Raw genomic sequence first — 16,862 nt, forward strand, 5'->3', positions numbered from 1 at the left:
AGCGAAGGAGAGGAAGAGGAGGGAAGGAGCAGCTGTGAAACAGATGGAAAATTCAGACTGTGCAGAGTTTTTAAGCCAAATGACCACAGTGCATATCTGCATCTGTTTGTGATTGTTAATGCTCGTAAAACAGTGTGTGTGTGTGTAAGTTTCCACTATAACAAATGAACTCTGTGAACTTGTGAGAAAGTGTGCGCTCAGTGCGGTTTGGAGCAGAAACTGCTGAGACGGCTAAACGAGGCAGGAAAAGTGAAACACGCTGAATCGTTTCAGCTGCTGAGACATTCGCTCACCGAGGTCACGGCGCCGCGTCCTCTGTTGGTTTGTGGATGCATTTATTCCCCAAGAGCTGGTCTCACAGACGCCACGTTAAAAATCACGACATATCCGACCCCACGTCCGGAAATCCATTCATTGTGGCGGGAATGAACTTTGTATAAGTTGCGGGTCAATCTGCTCCATCGCTGCTGTCTCTGTGGTGCCCATTTATTCCACCTTGTGCCCTGACTCCACCCACTAAACGCTGAGTCGGTTTCTTTGTTTTGTTACAATGAATGAAAACTGCGCCGGTAAGTTTACTGACTGGTTTTATTTATTAAATATTAAATATCACTTCCAGAGTCGAGTGATTTTTGTATTTTTGTCCATTCTGGATGTTTTTTGTTACTTTTCTAATTAGACTTAAATTCAGCTGAACTGAACCTTGTCCCACTTCCTTTTGGGACCAAATGAGTTGTTTTGTGTTGTTTATAATAAATATGTACACTCGGGCTCGTTACTGCGTTACAACAGGTAACACCAGCAGCAGCACAATCACGTCTACGTGAAGCTCCACAGACGCTCACTGCAGCCAGGCTCGCAGCGACAAGAAAACAACGACGCTGACATTTTGGAGATTTTGATTACAGCATGATAAAGTTCAGCTACTCCACCCTGAAGTAGGTGGTCTCCACCACACGCAGGACTGCTGCTGATGGCAGCTACCACTCGCACACCAAACAGAACTTTTCAGAGGAACGACTCAGCCTGGAGCGAGCAGGAGGGCAGGAGGCACCGAACGCGTGGGCGGCATATACGACCTACCAGGCGTCAGGGGCGTCGGGGGATCGGTCCATGAACAGAAGCTACACGAGCGTTGATGGAGAGACCAGCTGGATTTAATTTAGTCCATCTTTAAACCTTCACCAGCAGATTTCTGGAAGTGAGAGCTGAAGCAGTGTGTGTGAGCTGACGTGGAGTCATCCATCCACCTGCAGCTGCTATGAAGTCCGAGTGGAGCAGACGAGGGAGGAGCAGCTGTTTCATGAGCCTCTGCAGATGTTTCAGCTGCATGAAGACTCCACAGGAGCTCTGTATCTGATAACAAGACCGGGGAGTCTCTGCTCCAGCCCACCGTGGAAACTGCTTAACTTAACAGCTGGATGAAACAGCACAGCTGGATGTTACGTGGCCCCGGCTCTCACACCGCGCTCCCCATCGCTGACAAACATATTAAAACATAAATGATGACGCTATGGTGTCACAGTCTGACCTAGAGACTCATTGTAGAAACATCTGGCTGCACGCTTACGTGGTTATACACACTCTGACCCAGCAGCTGGAGCAAACGAAGCTTCTGCTGCTGGTACCAATATAAGAAACGTGCTTCCTCAGGGAACCTGCAGGACTGAGCATGTCTCTCCTTCATTACTGACAAAAGATAAACATCCATCTTCTTCTGCTTATCGGGTCGCGGGGGCAGCAGCCTCAGCAGAGAAGCCCAGACCTCCCTCTCCCCAGCCACCTCCTCCAGCTTATCCGGGGGAACACCAAGGCGTTCCCAGGCCAGCCGAGAGATATAATCTCTCCAGCGGGTCCTGGGTCTGCCCCGGGGCCTCCTCCCGGTGGGACATGCCTGGAACACCTCACCCAGGAGATCCCCGAACCACCTCAACTGGTTCCTTTCAATATGGATGAGCAGCGGCTCTACGCTGAGCCCCTCCTCAACATGACCGTGCGACCGTGGCTCAGGGGGTTGGGAATCGCATCTGTAACCGGAAGGTCGCCGGTTCGATCCCTGGGCTCTCTGTCCTGGTCGTTGTGTCCTTGGGCAAGACACTTTACCCTACTTCCCTACTGGTGTTGGCCAGAGGGGCCGATGGTGCGATATGGCAGCCTGGCTTCTGTCAGTCTGCCCCAGGGCAGCTGTGGCTACAACTGTAGCTCCCTCCACCAGTGTGTGAATGTGAGAGTGAATGAATAGTGGTATTGTAAGGCGCTTTGGGTACCTTGAAAAGCGCTATAGAAATCCAATCCATTATTATCATTATTATTATGAGGCCCAGGTGAAGTCAGACACTGTCACCAACAGCATGATCCAGGTCAAAGGACCACAGAGCCTTCCTCTCCGCTCTCAGCTACTGAACTCCAGGTGACTGGCGCTCTTCGTTAAATCGCTCATTCTGCCTCGTTTAGTTTCACACCAGAACCAAAACACGGCTCGGCGTCGGCCAGGTCAGCGCACACACCATCATCATCCTCACCGTCCTCCCAAACCTGCTTTCCTGGATATCCGTCAGCCCTGTGCCTCAACAGGAAGTACAAAGCAACGCTTCACTTCCTTTTATGGCCCGCTGCTGTGGTCACCGATGCTTCTTTGAAAGATCGAGCTTGTGTTTACTGAGAGCCGCTCTGGCTGGTGTGACCCCGCGACGCCTCACAGGCTACGTCACGCACATTCCTTGGCATGAAGCAGACTGCCCCGCGGCGCTCCGATGATGCTGTCAAACCGTCTTAGTGACGGACAGAATGATTAGAAACACCGGGTGGAGCGTTTTCACCGGGGGGGCTGGAAAGCAGCGAAGACCCGCCCCATGCCACAAGTACGGCAAAAACTGAGGCCTCGTATTTCCTGCTTAGGATTAGCTCGGACGTGTGTGCGTTTGTGTTCAACACGTCTACACTGCCGGTGTCGTGACCCGCTCCTCCTACCTCCTCCTGTGCAGGGTGAGCGAAGGAGTGCATCCTAACCCAAAAGCCTTTCTCCCCTACGCACACAGGACGGTGCTGAAGCTGACAGGCAGTGACGATGCAACAAATCAAAAGATGCTGACTCACATCACCGCCGAAGTCCCAAAACAAAACGCGGTAAGGAAAACCTGAAATTATTCCCTGAGCAGGAAGTGTTACGGATCAAAGCTGCCCGACTTTCCCTGAATCCCAAAGAGCAGAAAAGAAAAGCTGCACAAACACTCGGAGACGAGAGGAACGAAAGGAGGGATGGAGAGGAGACGAACGGGTGGAGGAGGTGAAAGTGGAGAAAGAAGAGAAGCAGATGGTGGCGGATCAGTGACGGAGTGATATATGAGTGAAAGACAGGAAGTAACGGACGACAGGAGGAGCCAAGTGTGTGTGTATGTGTGTGTGTCTGTGTGTGTGTGTCTGTGTGTGTGTGTGTGTCTGTGTGTGTGTGTGTGTGTGTCTGTGTGTGTGTGTGTGTGTGTCTGTGTGTGTGTGTGTGAAGTGAATCCATTTGCTGAGCTTATAAAGAGGCCACTGTGCTCCCTCCATCCTTTCCTCCTCGCTTCAACTCCTTCCTCCCTCTGTCCTTCCGTCTCCCAAACATTTGTGGTTTCCGCCTCAGCTGTGTGTGTGTGTGTGTGTGTGTGTGTGTGTGTGTGTGTGTGTGTGTGTGTGTGTGTGTGTGTGGCGCCGCATGCAGCCTCTCTGCTGACGTGCATTCTCAATTAGACTCGTGTAACATGCTGGCGGTCCTGCCCGGGCATCTGCCTTGGCAGCGATACACACTCTCCTTTAAACCCACAGCTGGCTCAGGCAGCAGCTGGGGGAGTGGCCATGACTGTGTGTGTGTGTGTGTGTGTGTGTGAGACTCACTGTGGCCGTCATGTTGTTGCTCTTCTCCATGATAGCAGCAGAGTATTTGTTGGAAGGCATGGCTGGTGGCGCTGGACTGGTCCCGTGTCTGTGCTGACTCCTTCTCAAACCTGCAGGACAAAAACGTGAGACAGTTTCCGTCAGCGTCACGGCCGTCGGGACTCACGTCTGCTCGGAATAACGCTCTTCTTCCTCGGGTCCTCGGGCAGCTGGACTTACAGCTGGAGTTCACTGAGACTTTACCAGAGTTAGGGGTGGAGCAAGTCACCTACTGATCGTGAGGTTGGAGGTTTGATCCCCAGTCTGCGCTACTACGTGTGAATGTTAGATAGAAAAAAGCATTTGTGTGAAACACATGGTTTTCAGCTTCAACCAGTTAAACCGCCTCTGAGGCGAGCTATTTTAGCCCCTCCCCTGTCACAGGTAGTGCTGGGCTGCACAGGTGTGGGTCTATCTTTAGTTTTAATCCATCAGAGAGAGATCACACCTCCAGCGATCGAGTTAATTGAACGATCTCCTCACTCTTATTTTGAAATTCCATTCTGAAATACAACAAGCTCAAGTCTTCCCTCCAGGCCGAACCGGTCACCGTTTACCTCGTCGTGGTTCGGAGAGGATCTCAGACTCTCCGTCAGCTGGAGATACGTCCAGGTTCTGATAGGCTGAGAGAGACACGAAAACTAGCGGCTGCCTGACGGTGCAGGCGGAGTGCCTCGGCCTCTCTGGAGAGGCAGCCGACAGACTTGACAGGACGACCTAATCACTGCTTTAGGTTAAAGAAAGAAAATAAGAAAGGATGTTTAACATAAAGCTGTGACCTACACGCCCATTCCACATCCTGGGCCTCTGCAGAGAGGATGCGCAGCTGAACAATCAACAATCGCTGCTGTGGCCTCGGATGAAATTCCTCGGATACTCCAGACTTCCTTCCTAACGCTGAAGTGCTGCTTTAATGACACAGCTGATGATGATCGTCAGTTTCACTCAGAGTTTGTTCGGAAGCGGAGCTCGAAATGTTCACGGCCGCGCTTCAGAGTGCGTTCGACGCAAACGGCGTGAAGAAGAAGGAGAAGTGCGTCGATGGGGCATTACTGCGGCTGAGCATGACGACAGACGCAGAGCACAAACATGAATCTGTGAGAACAATCAGGAGGAAAGAAGAGCAAATAAAGTCACAGTGAGAACGGATCAAAGCATCGAAGGAAACGAACGACCGAACAGCACACGGAAGCTGGATGAGGGAGCAAAGGAAAGACAGAAGGAAGGAAAGAAGGAAGAAATGGATGAAACAGAAAATAATAGAAGCCAAAGTAAAGACGTGACACGATCGGACGCTCCCCGACCTGCCTGCGGGTTTTTTCTTTCCTGTTTTTTCTCCCTCTCCATTTCTGGGGTTGTTTATGGAAGTTGCTCCGGAAGTCAGGTGCTGAAGGGCATCTGAAGCTGTTTCCAGCTGTTTGCAATCATCACAGCTATTTAACAGCGGAGTCAGGTGACGGTCAGCGCTAGAATATTTCTCCAAGCCTGATAGTTGTGACGTGAGAGCGGACATACGGACTGCTTGCCTGCTGTAGGATTTCACGAGCGCGGGTCATTGCTGGGAACATCACAGGACGTCATAGCACCACAGGACAAACGCAGAGGAGAGCGGGCCTTTGTGATTGCTGCGCACAAACTTGGAACCGCCTGGTCATCGCCTCTCCAACACTCGACATTTTTGAAACACGTCGGAAACACATTTTTACTCTTTAGCTTTGAATTGTGACTGAGTTTCATTCTCTGTGTGTTTGTTCTACTTTTTACTGCGTGCAGCACTTTAATCAATCTGTGTTGTTTTTAAATGTGCTTATAAATAAATTGATTGATTGACTGCACATTTGCATTGACTATTGGACTAATTTATCACTGCAAATAAAAGCACTGCCTGTTCTCCAAGAGTTCACACCTCGCTGCTCTGTGGGACTGATCTGACCCAAAAAAGCCTGACGCAAACACACAAACCTATCAGTGTGTGTGTGTGTGTGTGTGTGTGTGTGTTAGGCACACACCATATGACTCTGCATTCTCCTGAGCCTCATGCTGGTCATCCTAAATACTCATTTTATTGTGTGTGTTTACACCACAGACGTGTGTGTAGGTTAGGATTTCAGCGAGGTTAAAGGTCAGACTCTGGGTACTGAATGGTCGCAGGGTGATTAAGGTGATCTTCTCTTTCTGCTCAGTTCCAGCTCGTCTCTCTTTTTGGACTACAGCAGCTTTGCATGATTCACAACTCAAAATAATCCTTCTTTAGGTGACACTGGACTTTGCTGCACAAAAGGATGGGCGCGCAATGGTAAAGCGGAAACTGCATCCAGGACACAAACAAATGCATTATGCTTCAGCTCTGCACAGGATACATCCTAAAGGCTAAGCTAGCCAGACAGCATGCTAATGCTAAGCTAGCCACGAATGTAGCGTGAAAGCTGACCCCAGCTGTAAGAGTCGGGCTGTGTTTGTACCTGTCCGTGATTTTAAAGTAGAATCATCATGGCGACTGCTTTAATGTCTCGTTGTGCCGTCGAATTTGTGTTCATACCTACATACTAAGATGCCGTCATTAGCATGTGTCGCTGTGTGTCACCTGTTAAATGGTGATTATGTGTTTCAGGTCATTTAACTTCCAGCGAGTAGTGCAACAAACTGATTTCTCCTGAGTGTAATTAAGTAATGTACCGCATCACTTTGAAGAAAACGCCCCAACGCCGAGGGGAAACACCTCCAACACACACAAACATTTGATCCACAGTAGTGCTGGGCGATATGGAAAAATATTTATCACGATGAGAATTATTTTATATCCCGATAACGATATATATATCACGATGTACCACAATGTCTGTTGCGCTACCTAGCACATCCTCCCCATCGAGTCGCTGATGAAGAGGAACTCGGCCGTGGCTCTGACCTTCCTCCAGTGGTTCAAGATCTTCTTCGACGAGAACAATGATGGCAGGGAGTACAACGCCTTGGAAGCTAGAGGAGGACAGAGCCTGGTTCCTGCTGACCTAGGTGTGTCTCGCACAGGTGTCACACAGCGTGTTTTCAGGGAAACCGATGCTGGGAACTAGTGCTGGGCGATATTGAAAAAATATTTATCACGATGTGAATTATTTTATATCACGATAACGATATATATATCCCGATGTACCACAATGTTTCCACTTATTCTCTGAAAAGTGTGACAGATGTCATTGCTCACTTTTCTCCAACTTTATTTTGAAGGTTTAAAGGAACTGTCACAAATGAGAAACGTGCATTTTAGTGCAGCAATATAAATGCATCAAAGGAAAACAGCTGTGGCCTTCTTTATTTTCAAAATCATACATTTAAAATGAAGTTTTTAAAGTGCACAACAGTTTCAAGGTTTTCTGCCCAAAATATTTGTCTTACTGACATGCATATCATATATGCTAGTAAAACTGTGTGTATATATACTAGTACTACATGCACGTATATACGCACATAATGTACTTTATGCACGTTAAATACGTAGCGACGGCAGACTCGTACCTTGGGCTAACATGACTCCAGTGTGGTCATGTGGGAAGTCCGCAGTCTGTCAACAGCGAGCGCGGCGTCTTTGTTAATGAAGCGGATGCGTATCTCTGCTCGTCCACAGCTCAGCAGCCAAGGCTTAATGCACGACACTGCAAACATCCTGCTCTACTTTGGCCCGCCATGCGTCGTATAAGCGAGGCAACTCGACTTTACTGAAGCGCTTACGACCGGGCATAACGTACCTCGGATCAAGGACTTTGACGAGGTCATGAAAGCTGTCCTTCTCAACTACATAAACAGGGACCATGCCTTTACAAATGTAACGCGAGACGGCGCCTGTGATTTGTTTATGGCGCTGGGACGTTTTCTCATACGGGCCTCGTGTGAAAGGCTGCTGCATCTTCAGCTGGTATAGTTTTTCTTTCCCAACTTGCTCCCGTCGTTCCACAGCTTGGTTTAGCTCGGATTCTCTGGATTCTTCTTCGTGGGCCTTCTGTAGGTGATACAAGAGATTTGTTGTGTTGCCATCGGGCGCGGGAATAGTTTTATAGCATAGCTTACAAATGGGCGTCTTCTGCTCCGTGTTGGTGCTGTTGAACCCAACATGTAACCAAATCACAGACGTACCCCCTCTGTTGGTAAAAGTGCTTCTTCTTGGGCTGCCTGTGCAGCCGTCTCTGCCTGGTGCATGTCCGGGCATGAAGCTGCAACCTGTCAAGCGTCCATCGTTTTTGAGTTACCGTAAAGCACGATGCACGTAAAGCAGCACCATGTCGCAAAACCACAAGATGGCGTTTCTTCATTTTTTTTTAATACTTTATTTTCTCTTGCATAAAGTTAGAGAATGCATAGTGACAAGACAACACTAATAAATTTGCCACAGGCTATTTAATGATATATTTTATGTAATAGTTTATAAAATTAGGTTAGAAACGATAGAAGACAAATAGCACGATAGACACTTTTCTATCGTCCACACGGTAGATATATGTGGTCATGTCGCCCAGCACTAATCCACAACATGCAGATTATGGAATCAAAATCACTCAATTCGTATAAATTCCCATCTCTACTCAGCAGACTTGTAATCGCTTCACAACAGCGAATGAAAGAGCGTTAAATGAGGTGAAGTTTCCTCATCTTGCAATAAACTGTGTGCACACTGGGGTCAAACTGAGTGTAGGAGCTACACAAACGCACATGCATCCTCTGTGCTGTGTGCACATTCGGGATCGTGCACTCTCACATGCTTTGAACCATAAAACAACCACCTGCACGACTCTGCCAGGTGCTTCCTGCACACTCAAACACATCAACTGTTTTCCATCATGAGGAGACTGGATCCACCAATGACTGTCGCTAAAATTCAGTGGCTGAAAATAAACAGGGGGGCGGTAGGCGAGGAAATCCACCGGCATGCCGCCATCGTGGAAGCTCTGAATTCAAGCGTTGGAGAGTGGATCGACAACCAGTCGATGCAAACAAGGACCCGCCTTTCAGGGCTGCGCTCAGGGGTCAAGGGTCATTTAAGTTTTTTTTAGTTTGTTTTCTCGTTAACCAAGTGAGGTGACAGGTAGGATCTACAGCCCTGCTGCTCTGCTGAAAGCCCAACGTTCCTGTCAGCTGCACTGAAGCTTTCTTAGTTTCCTGTTCGAGTTTCCCGTCTCGGTGGACGGACACATCCTGTTAGTTTGGTCTGGAACGAAAGCACGAGCTAACTCAGTTTGTGACCGCTCGAGCCTCACGCCTGCATGCACACCTGCAGACAAAAAGATCCAAACAGGCCCTAAAAGCCTGTCTCTAAACTTCAGATCCAATGGTTTTATGCTAGAATCAGCTTTATCCCCAGGAGGAAGGACAGAAACCACAATGTGACTGTTGGGATAGATTTGTGGCCCCACAACGTGAGTAATTACGCCCACACACACACACAAACACACACACACTTATATGGCTGGCAGGCAGCAGGAAGTCCTGGGTGAGGAACTCCCCCTCCGGAGAGGTGAAAGAGTTCAGACACTAAACAGCGCACTGCTCCGAGTCCCCACGCTTTCAACCTTTCACCCACTGTGAAACCCAACAGGTGCCTGAAGAAAACGAGGTCTGACGAGAGGCTGAAATGGCCGCGCTCACTGTGAGGAGCAGACATGTTTGGAAAGAGTGAATCTGACGGGTGGAAGGCGGTGAGGGGGGTCAGCCAGCCGTCAGACCTGGATTAGTTTCTGCTGCTGATGTGTCCAATTAAGCTCATCAGAAGCAGGAGAAACACTCCACCTCATACGTGTCGTTCTCTCATTTAACGATTTTAGTTTCTGGCCTCAGCTCTCTGCATCTTCACCTCATGCTGTGGCATAAAGACCCAACAACAGTATATAGCACTGCTTATAGTAACAGCACTATAAGCCGTGCTCGGCGACGGCGCTCGGCATCACCAGCGGTGACGTACAGAATAACACTCTCTGTCTCCTGCTGCCTACACGACACCAGAACCGCACAGGGGGGAAATCTGTCACCACAAAGACTAAAGCTATGCAAATTTTACATGATGGAAACTCCCACAGAGAAACAGAACAAACGGCACAACTTCTCAGAGTTACTATGTTTCTACATCACACGGGAGACGACAGCGACGTGAGAAATGCACATGACTGAAACCCAAAGCTGCCATCGCCACAGAGCTGAAGCCAACAGGCTGGACGAGAACCTCAGACACGCTTCAACATTTTATTTATACAAATCACAACAACAGTCGCCTCAAGGCGCTTTACATTGTAGGGTAGATCCTACAATAACACATACAGAGAAACCCAACAGTCATATGACCCCCTATGAGCAGCACTTTGGCGACAGTGGGAAGGAAAAACCCCATTTTAACAGGAAGAAACCTCCGGGTCAGGCGAGGGGAGGGGTGAGGGGAGGAAGACAGGATAAAGACATGCTGTGGAAGAGAGACAGAGGTTATATTTGCCTGGATGGAGCTGGGACCACTTTCATCCACCAGGTTTCGCCCCCTGGTGGATGTTGAAGCAGGTGTAAGGCATCGTTCATGCTGTCTGTGGGAGAACAGACCACTCCTGGTTAATACTGGAGGCGGTAACGTTTCTGCACCTGCTGACCGATTCTCCGTCTAAAACTACACGTAACCACGGCTGCGTTAGCTCCCTTCCTGCTTCGCCCTCGCTGCATATCTTTAACGTTTTCCAGGCCGTGTGTTTGAGCTCCGAGAAACAGAAACAGAGGGAAGTGAGAAAGAATCCGAGGAGCTGAGGAAGGATGGAGGGCAGCGTGAGGGGCCCACCGAAAGGGACAAGAGGGGGGGGCTTCACATCAAAGTTGTGTCTGGTGGCTGCAGATTAAGGAGCGCATTGCAAGAGGGGATTGTTCACTCCCAAAGTGTGTGTGTGTGTGTGTGTGTGTGTGTGTGTGTGTGTGTGTGTGTGTGTGTGGGAGGGGTCAGCTCCTCAGGGTCTCTCTCTAACTCTTTGGGGGCAGCATTCCTCATCTGTCATGTACTTTATGGCCCCTTCCAGCTCAGATGGAGCCTTTAGACTTCATACATTGTGTGCTTCGGCTCCTATTGTACAGAACGAAGGTATGCGGCTCCTCCAGCAGAGCTGTGAAGAACACAAACTGCCACGAGCTCCCACTTTGAACTGTAAACCAGGACTCCTCACAGAACCGCGGCTCTTCTGTCAGAACATCGAACTACAAATATACGGCTCGATGTTTAACATCAAAAACCCAGACTCTGAAAACAGAGCGCTCTGAGCCTCTGCTATCCACGCATGCACATGTCGATCATGCACGGCGCTCGACTGTGGACGAGCCAAAGCTTCAGTGCTTCTTGCTGCAGCAGCCACAGAGTGAAACCTGTGCTTTAACTTAGCTTAGATGCACCGAACACTTAGAGAAACTTCAACAAAACCAAGATTTCTAAGACTGAGCTTTCCAGAGCTTCAATCTCCAGATATCGCTCCTTATTGGATAAGAAAGCACCAATCCAACCTTTTCCGGCTCTGATGATCCTGGCTTTACATTTCTGCTGATACTGAGTGAGAGAAATGGTGGAAATATGGACCCTTTACATTATCAGCCCCAAGGACACATTTATGTGATAAACGCCTGTAAAGGTCGCAGTGGACTTTTACTGTGGGCCTTTTCTGAAGGGAACGCCTCCTCTCATGAGAAAGACAATGTGCAGACATTATCTCTACATCAGAGTCCTGCCTCAGGTGGAGAACACCATGCAACACGGGACTGTGGCGATCAGCGGACGCCGGACGCAGCGGCGAGAGGGTGATAACCACACACTGACCTCATTATTAGAGACCGGGTTCAGGGCGAACATCCATCGCTGGAGCAGCAGACACGTGACAGGAAATGAGGAGGCGAGCTTCACAGTGACGGCGCCTTTGCTCTGCTGTCAGAGGTGAATGTTTCACGCTTGAGCTGCAGGACTGTTTATCTTTCTAGCACTGAGCTTCATGCAGCTGAAGCACCAAAACCTGCAGTTCCACGAGTGTCCAGCAGAGGCTGCGGCGAGTCACATGTTAAAACAGCAGAAATAAACATGTTTACAACCTGATACACAAACTGCTGGATTCTTTCCTCCTCTATAACACCTGTGCACATGTTTTTATAATTCACCTGGATTCAAGTTTGCATGGTTGGGGGCGTGGCTTCTCTCACCGACACGTGCAGGGTGACACAGGGAGCTGTAGCTGCTAGCTGTGCATTAGCCTTCACCTCAGTTAACTGGAGTCAATGAGCTGAACCTCTGGACTGTGTTTGTACTGTTGGAGCATTTTGATCAAAGTTTTTCCTTGTTGGTGAAATTCTGGGATTTTATTTTAATATTGCTGACGAGCAGGAAAAATGAAAATAAATATTATTGTTCACAATTTGCAAAAAAACTGCATTAAAATGATTTCCAACAGTGCAGTTTGAGTTCGGAGCGTCTCAGGAACTACACAGAGCGGCACAAAGTCAAACAGGAAACCAGCTTTTAAGGCCCTGTAATGAAAAAACTACGTTTCCCACGAAAAATGACGTCACTTTTGGTTTTTGCAGCGATAGTTCGCGCTGACGTTTATTCCAACATAGGAAGTGCTATGAATAACTGATCGCATGTTTCTGGATTATAATGTTTTTGTTCTTACCAGCGCTTTTTACCCGATTTTTGCAAGAAGCCATTTGTGGAAGGAAACTGTGACCGCGGCCAAGCTGAACGCATGTTATGCAAGTGCGACTCCTCTGGTTTCATAAGCAAAAAAAACAAAAATGATTGCGCTAGGTTACGTGGTTGTAATTCTACTGGAATTTAAAAATAGTTACACAAATGGGAGCGTGCCCGCTCCGATGGGCTTCCTAAAACACTTAAATATCATTTCAGCATCATCTTACGACGGGACTCTCCTGAAGGTCTCGGGATATTTCGTGGCGGCTTCTGTGTCTGCCGATGCCGACTTCCGCACGCAGAGAAATCCACGTTTTTTATCATAAAAAATGTTATTAAAAGGAAAAGTAAATTAAAACGATTAGAGAATATTTTCTATTTGCTCTATAAAAACATGGAATTCTTTGGAGTTCCACAGAAAAATCTGGGTGGCCTGCATCTGTGTGACACTCCCGCCTGATCACCGAGCTAACCACGTCCTGTGCCTCCAAAACGCAGACGGCCTTAAATGTGACAAAATGTTCACAAACTGATGGTGACACCTTGGCAACCACGTCCATCTTTTGTATACAGTCTATGGTTTATGCTCACACTTCATTTGTTGAAAATAAAAGTCACCATGCCTCAGATGAACTGACATCAAGTCTGTCTGCAGGTTTTCTGTCCCACTGCCAGATGTGCCAGATGTGCTTATGCAAATGTTGCTTGGCTGGGTTCTTGTACGACTCCAGCTCACACAAGGAAGTAAAAGGTTTATTTGTTTAAGGTGAGAGAGACTGAACAGCTCTCGTTTTCTGGTATTTATTAACAGATTAAATTTGCTGGATGTTTTTGGGGGAAATATTTGAGGAATTATTAACTGCATATTTATGAATGATCTGTAAACAAATGATGTGATATCCAGAATAAACCCTTTGCAGAGTGAGTCACTGTCTTATCATTTTTCTGACCACGCTGAGTCACAAAGAAGCTGCAGGTCAGAATTCCCCAGAACCTCAGTCTCAGTGTGAAACTCATTTTGAACTATGAGAACACTGATTTCAAACCACAGAGATCGCATTTATCAAATCTGCTTAAAATATAACAAATCACTGCAGTTCTGTATGGAGCCGAGCTAAGGTGGCCTGCTCTTCTTCTCCTCATTTCCAGTCATATTCCGCCTGTTGCATGATGGATCTTCATATTAAACATGGTTTCTAGTAATGAGCTCAGTGCATGCTGGGTAATCCCTGTGAGCCTGAAGCTCAGGCCACTCTCAACCTTCAGTTTCAGACACTTTTTCACCTTTAGGATGTGGATGATGTCATGGGAACCTCCTAATCTTGGTAATCTCAGGAACAGACGTCGTACCCAACCCACCACAAAAATTCTACAGCTGCCACCAAAGGCAGGCTGCAGTGTAAACGCTGTGTGCAGGTGTGAAACAGGTGGAGGGATACACCTGCTGCTGTCAGGCCTGCAGGTATCAGGCTGTGATGTGCCCCTCGCTCTTACAGTGGACAGAAACTATTCTTTGGAGAGGCACAAATAATATGTGTGGCATCTTATTTGATGCAGAACACCTGATTGATAACTTTGTTGTTTGCAAAAGTTTTTAAAATGTACAAGTTTTATTTGCATTTCAAGTTATAAAAAGGATTAAATATGTTTGTTACAGTAACAATGTAACTTTTCCTTTGTCTGACAGCACAGTGTGTCAGTGCGAGAGAAACTGTAAATTAACTGAAAAGACTGACCCCAAATAAAGTGAGGCAAACAGTTTATGAAAACAGCTGGAGCCCAGAGCGTGAACTCAATACGTCGTGAAAAATTCGGTTTGACGGATTTCTGACGTTTTGTGTAAATTTAAGCATGAAACAGTTTGATTGTTCCTAATAAAATATTAACAGTGTGAGACTTTAGTTAGACCTGTGTTTGTAGCTGATCACGTTGGGCCACATGCTTATTTGTTGTGTTTGCCACAGTGCACAAAATCTAAATTCACGTTTTGTGTAACTGTAACATTTGATTTTGGGGGCTGAAGCCAATCCGAACATTACAGTGTGTGTTTATATGAAACATGTGTGTACTTGCTGTATTTTAACCACATAAATGACACATTACAGGAAGCAGCCTTGATTTCCACCTTTTTCTAGATCCGCCCCTGGTTTGGGACATTTTTAAGACATGTCCACCATGTTTGCTCCGTGCTGGTGTGTTTTTGGAGCACGAGGGCTCCGTGCGCCCCCGCCGGTGACCCCCCCGCAGATTTCTCCCCTCAGCCGTTTCTTTAAAGTCTCCTCGCGTGCTCATATCAGTACTTTCACTTGTGTGCCGCACATGTGTTCATACTTGCCATGACAGCAGGACTGTCAGGCGCACAGAAGGTAAACTCACCGTGCGCGCGTTCACAGCGCACAAACCACCGAGAGAAGAAAAACCCGCTGACCTTCCGTCCCCGCGCACTCCGCTGTGCACTCACTGACCGGAACAGCCAGGCTGTTATTACACGGTTATTACACGTGTATTACGCGCTTACTAAAACTGTTTTAACGGGGTTACGTTCCGCCGCAGACACGGAGAAGCTCCTCGGAGAGCCTCAGATCGCGCTCTGCTCCCTCAGCTCCACATGTGCGCGCAGCTGAGCGCACATGTGGAGCTCAGAGCTGCAGCGAGGCGCACTCTGCCCGGCGACGTCGCATTCTTTCTCGTTCCTAACTCTCTCGGTAAGTCCTGGAGGGACGAACACCCCGCGCCCTCCCCGGGAAAATACTTACATAACCATGCACGCGTCTGCTTCTTGCACAGCGGGAACTTTGGAGGAAACACTCTGGCGCCGAGTCCGAGTCTGAACGAGGTTTTTACAGCCGCTGAAGTTGAGCGCAGATTGGAGTGTGAGCTCTAATCCTCAGGCAGCAGGAGGTGTTCACGATGTGGAAGCATGCTGCTGCACATCAGCTCTCGCTCTCTCTCGCTCTCTCGCTCCCTCTCTCTCTTGGGCGGGGTGCAGGCGGAGGTGGAAGCTGATTGGTGGCTCGGAGTGATCAGGTCTTTCCCAGGTGAAATGGTTAACTCCCATTTTCTGTCCGCGAGGTAAAAGTGAGAGCAGGAACTATTATTGAGCCACAATAATTACCGACACGCTTCTCTCTCTCAGAGTGTGTTCTTAGTCAGCCTCGCTTTACCACATTGTCTGTGGCACTGAGTCAATCTTCAAGGAGTTTCATGGATTTTCTCTGTCATGATCTCAGCCTATCGCTCAAAGATTAAAAAACATCATCACTCTCTTTCCACCACAGCGCGGGCTTTACTGCCCCCTGACGGGACAAAACGAGCCAGATGTGCCATGAATTAGTGCTGGTCCTCACTGATTTCTAGAATCGATTCGATCCACGATTCGATTCGAATCAGCAGAGATGGGCAGTAACGCGTTACTGTAATCTGATTACTTTTTTCAAGTAACGAGTAAAGTAAGGGATTACTATTGCAAAAACGGTAATTAGATTACCGTTACTTTCCTGTAAGAACGCTGCGTTACTGCGTTACTAAAACCGTGATTTTTTGCGAGAATGTCTCATGACAGTGACGTAAGCGAGTGTGACGTTCGTGGCAACAGCTGTGTGCAGATCAACAATGGATCATATATCGAGTGCGGGAGAGAGTATGAGCGTGCAGCGTTTAAAGCGTGGAAGTACTGACCTTACTTTGAGTTTGATTCCATAAAAAGTGACAAAAACATTAGTGTCCGTCGTGCGTGGGAAGAAAACTTCTTTTTACAGCGAAAAAACCCCTAAACTTCCAAGCAAGCACCGAGTAGCTACCACGGGAATGTGAAACTCCCGGATCCTTCCACTGACCGCTGCGGCTCACCTGCACCAGGGCAAACCTCCGCCTGCCCCACTCCTGCTATACAGGTGAAAATAGAGCAACAGGACCGCTAGTGTTTGATTTTATTTATTTACTGCTGTGTTTCACTGGCATCTATTTGAAAGAGGGAGTGTAAACACAAAGAACTATTTTATTTTGAATGCTGGAAATAGGTTTAAATGGTTAACACCGCTAACACCAGACACGAGTGTGATGCTATACCGGGATTCCAGCTGCTGCGGGCGGACAGGACGAGAGACAGCGGTAAGAGGAAAGGAGGGGGAGTGGCAGTGTTTGTGAACGACAGATGGTGTAACCCGGGCACATCACTGTGAAAGAACAACTCTGCAGCAGGGACATTGAGCTGTTAGCCGTTAGCATGCGTCCGTACTACCTGCCCCGGGAATTCTCGCATGTTATCGCAATA

General features: G+C 48.0%; 1 protein-coding gene across 3 annotated transcripts in view; it reads right to left on the reverse strand.

Annotated features, from left to right (window-relative positions):
• Positions 1–15,952, reverse strand: part of dnmt3bb.1 (DNA (cytosine-5-)-methyltransferase 3 beta, duplicate b.1) — a 39,589-nt gene extending 23,637 nt beyond the window's left edge. Inside the window, exons 1-2 of one of the 3 annotated variants that reach the window (XM_040022813.1) lie at positions 15,346–15,952; positions 3,874–3,983 (exon numbers count right to left, since the gene is read on the reverse strand). In XM_040022813.1, coding sequence (XP_039878747.1) covers positions 3,874–3,933 — 60 coding nt within the window. In that variant the 5' untranslated portion in view covers positions 3,934–3,983; positions 15,346–15,952. Of the gene's footprint in view, positions 1–3,873; positions 3,984–7,425; positions 10,200–15,345 lie in introns of those variants that run through there. The other 2 variants (XM_040022812.1, XM_040022811.1) reach the window with 2 other exon arrangements.
• Between the last annotated feature and the right edge of the window lie 910 nt (positions 15,953–16,862).

This window comes from Simochromis diagramma, unplaced genomic scaffold (genome assembly GCF_900408965.1).
Source record: "Simochromis diagramma unplaced genomic scaffold, fSimDia1.1 OVJJ01000308.1, whole genome shotgun sequence".
Classification (NCBI taxonomy): domain Eukaryota; kingdom Metazoa; phylum Chordata; class Actinopteri; order Cichliformes; family Cichlidae; genus Simochromis; species Simochromis diagramma.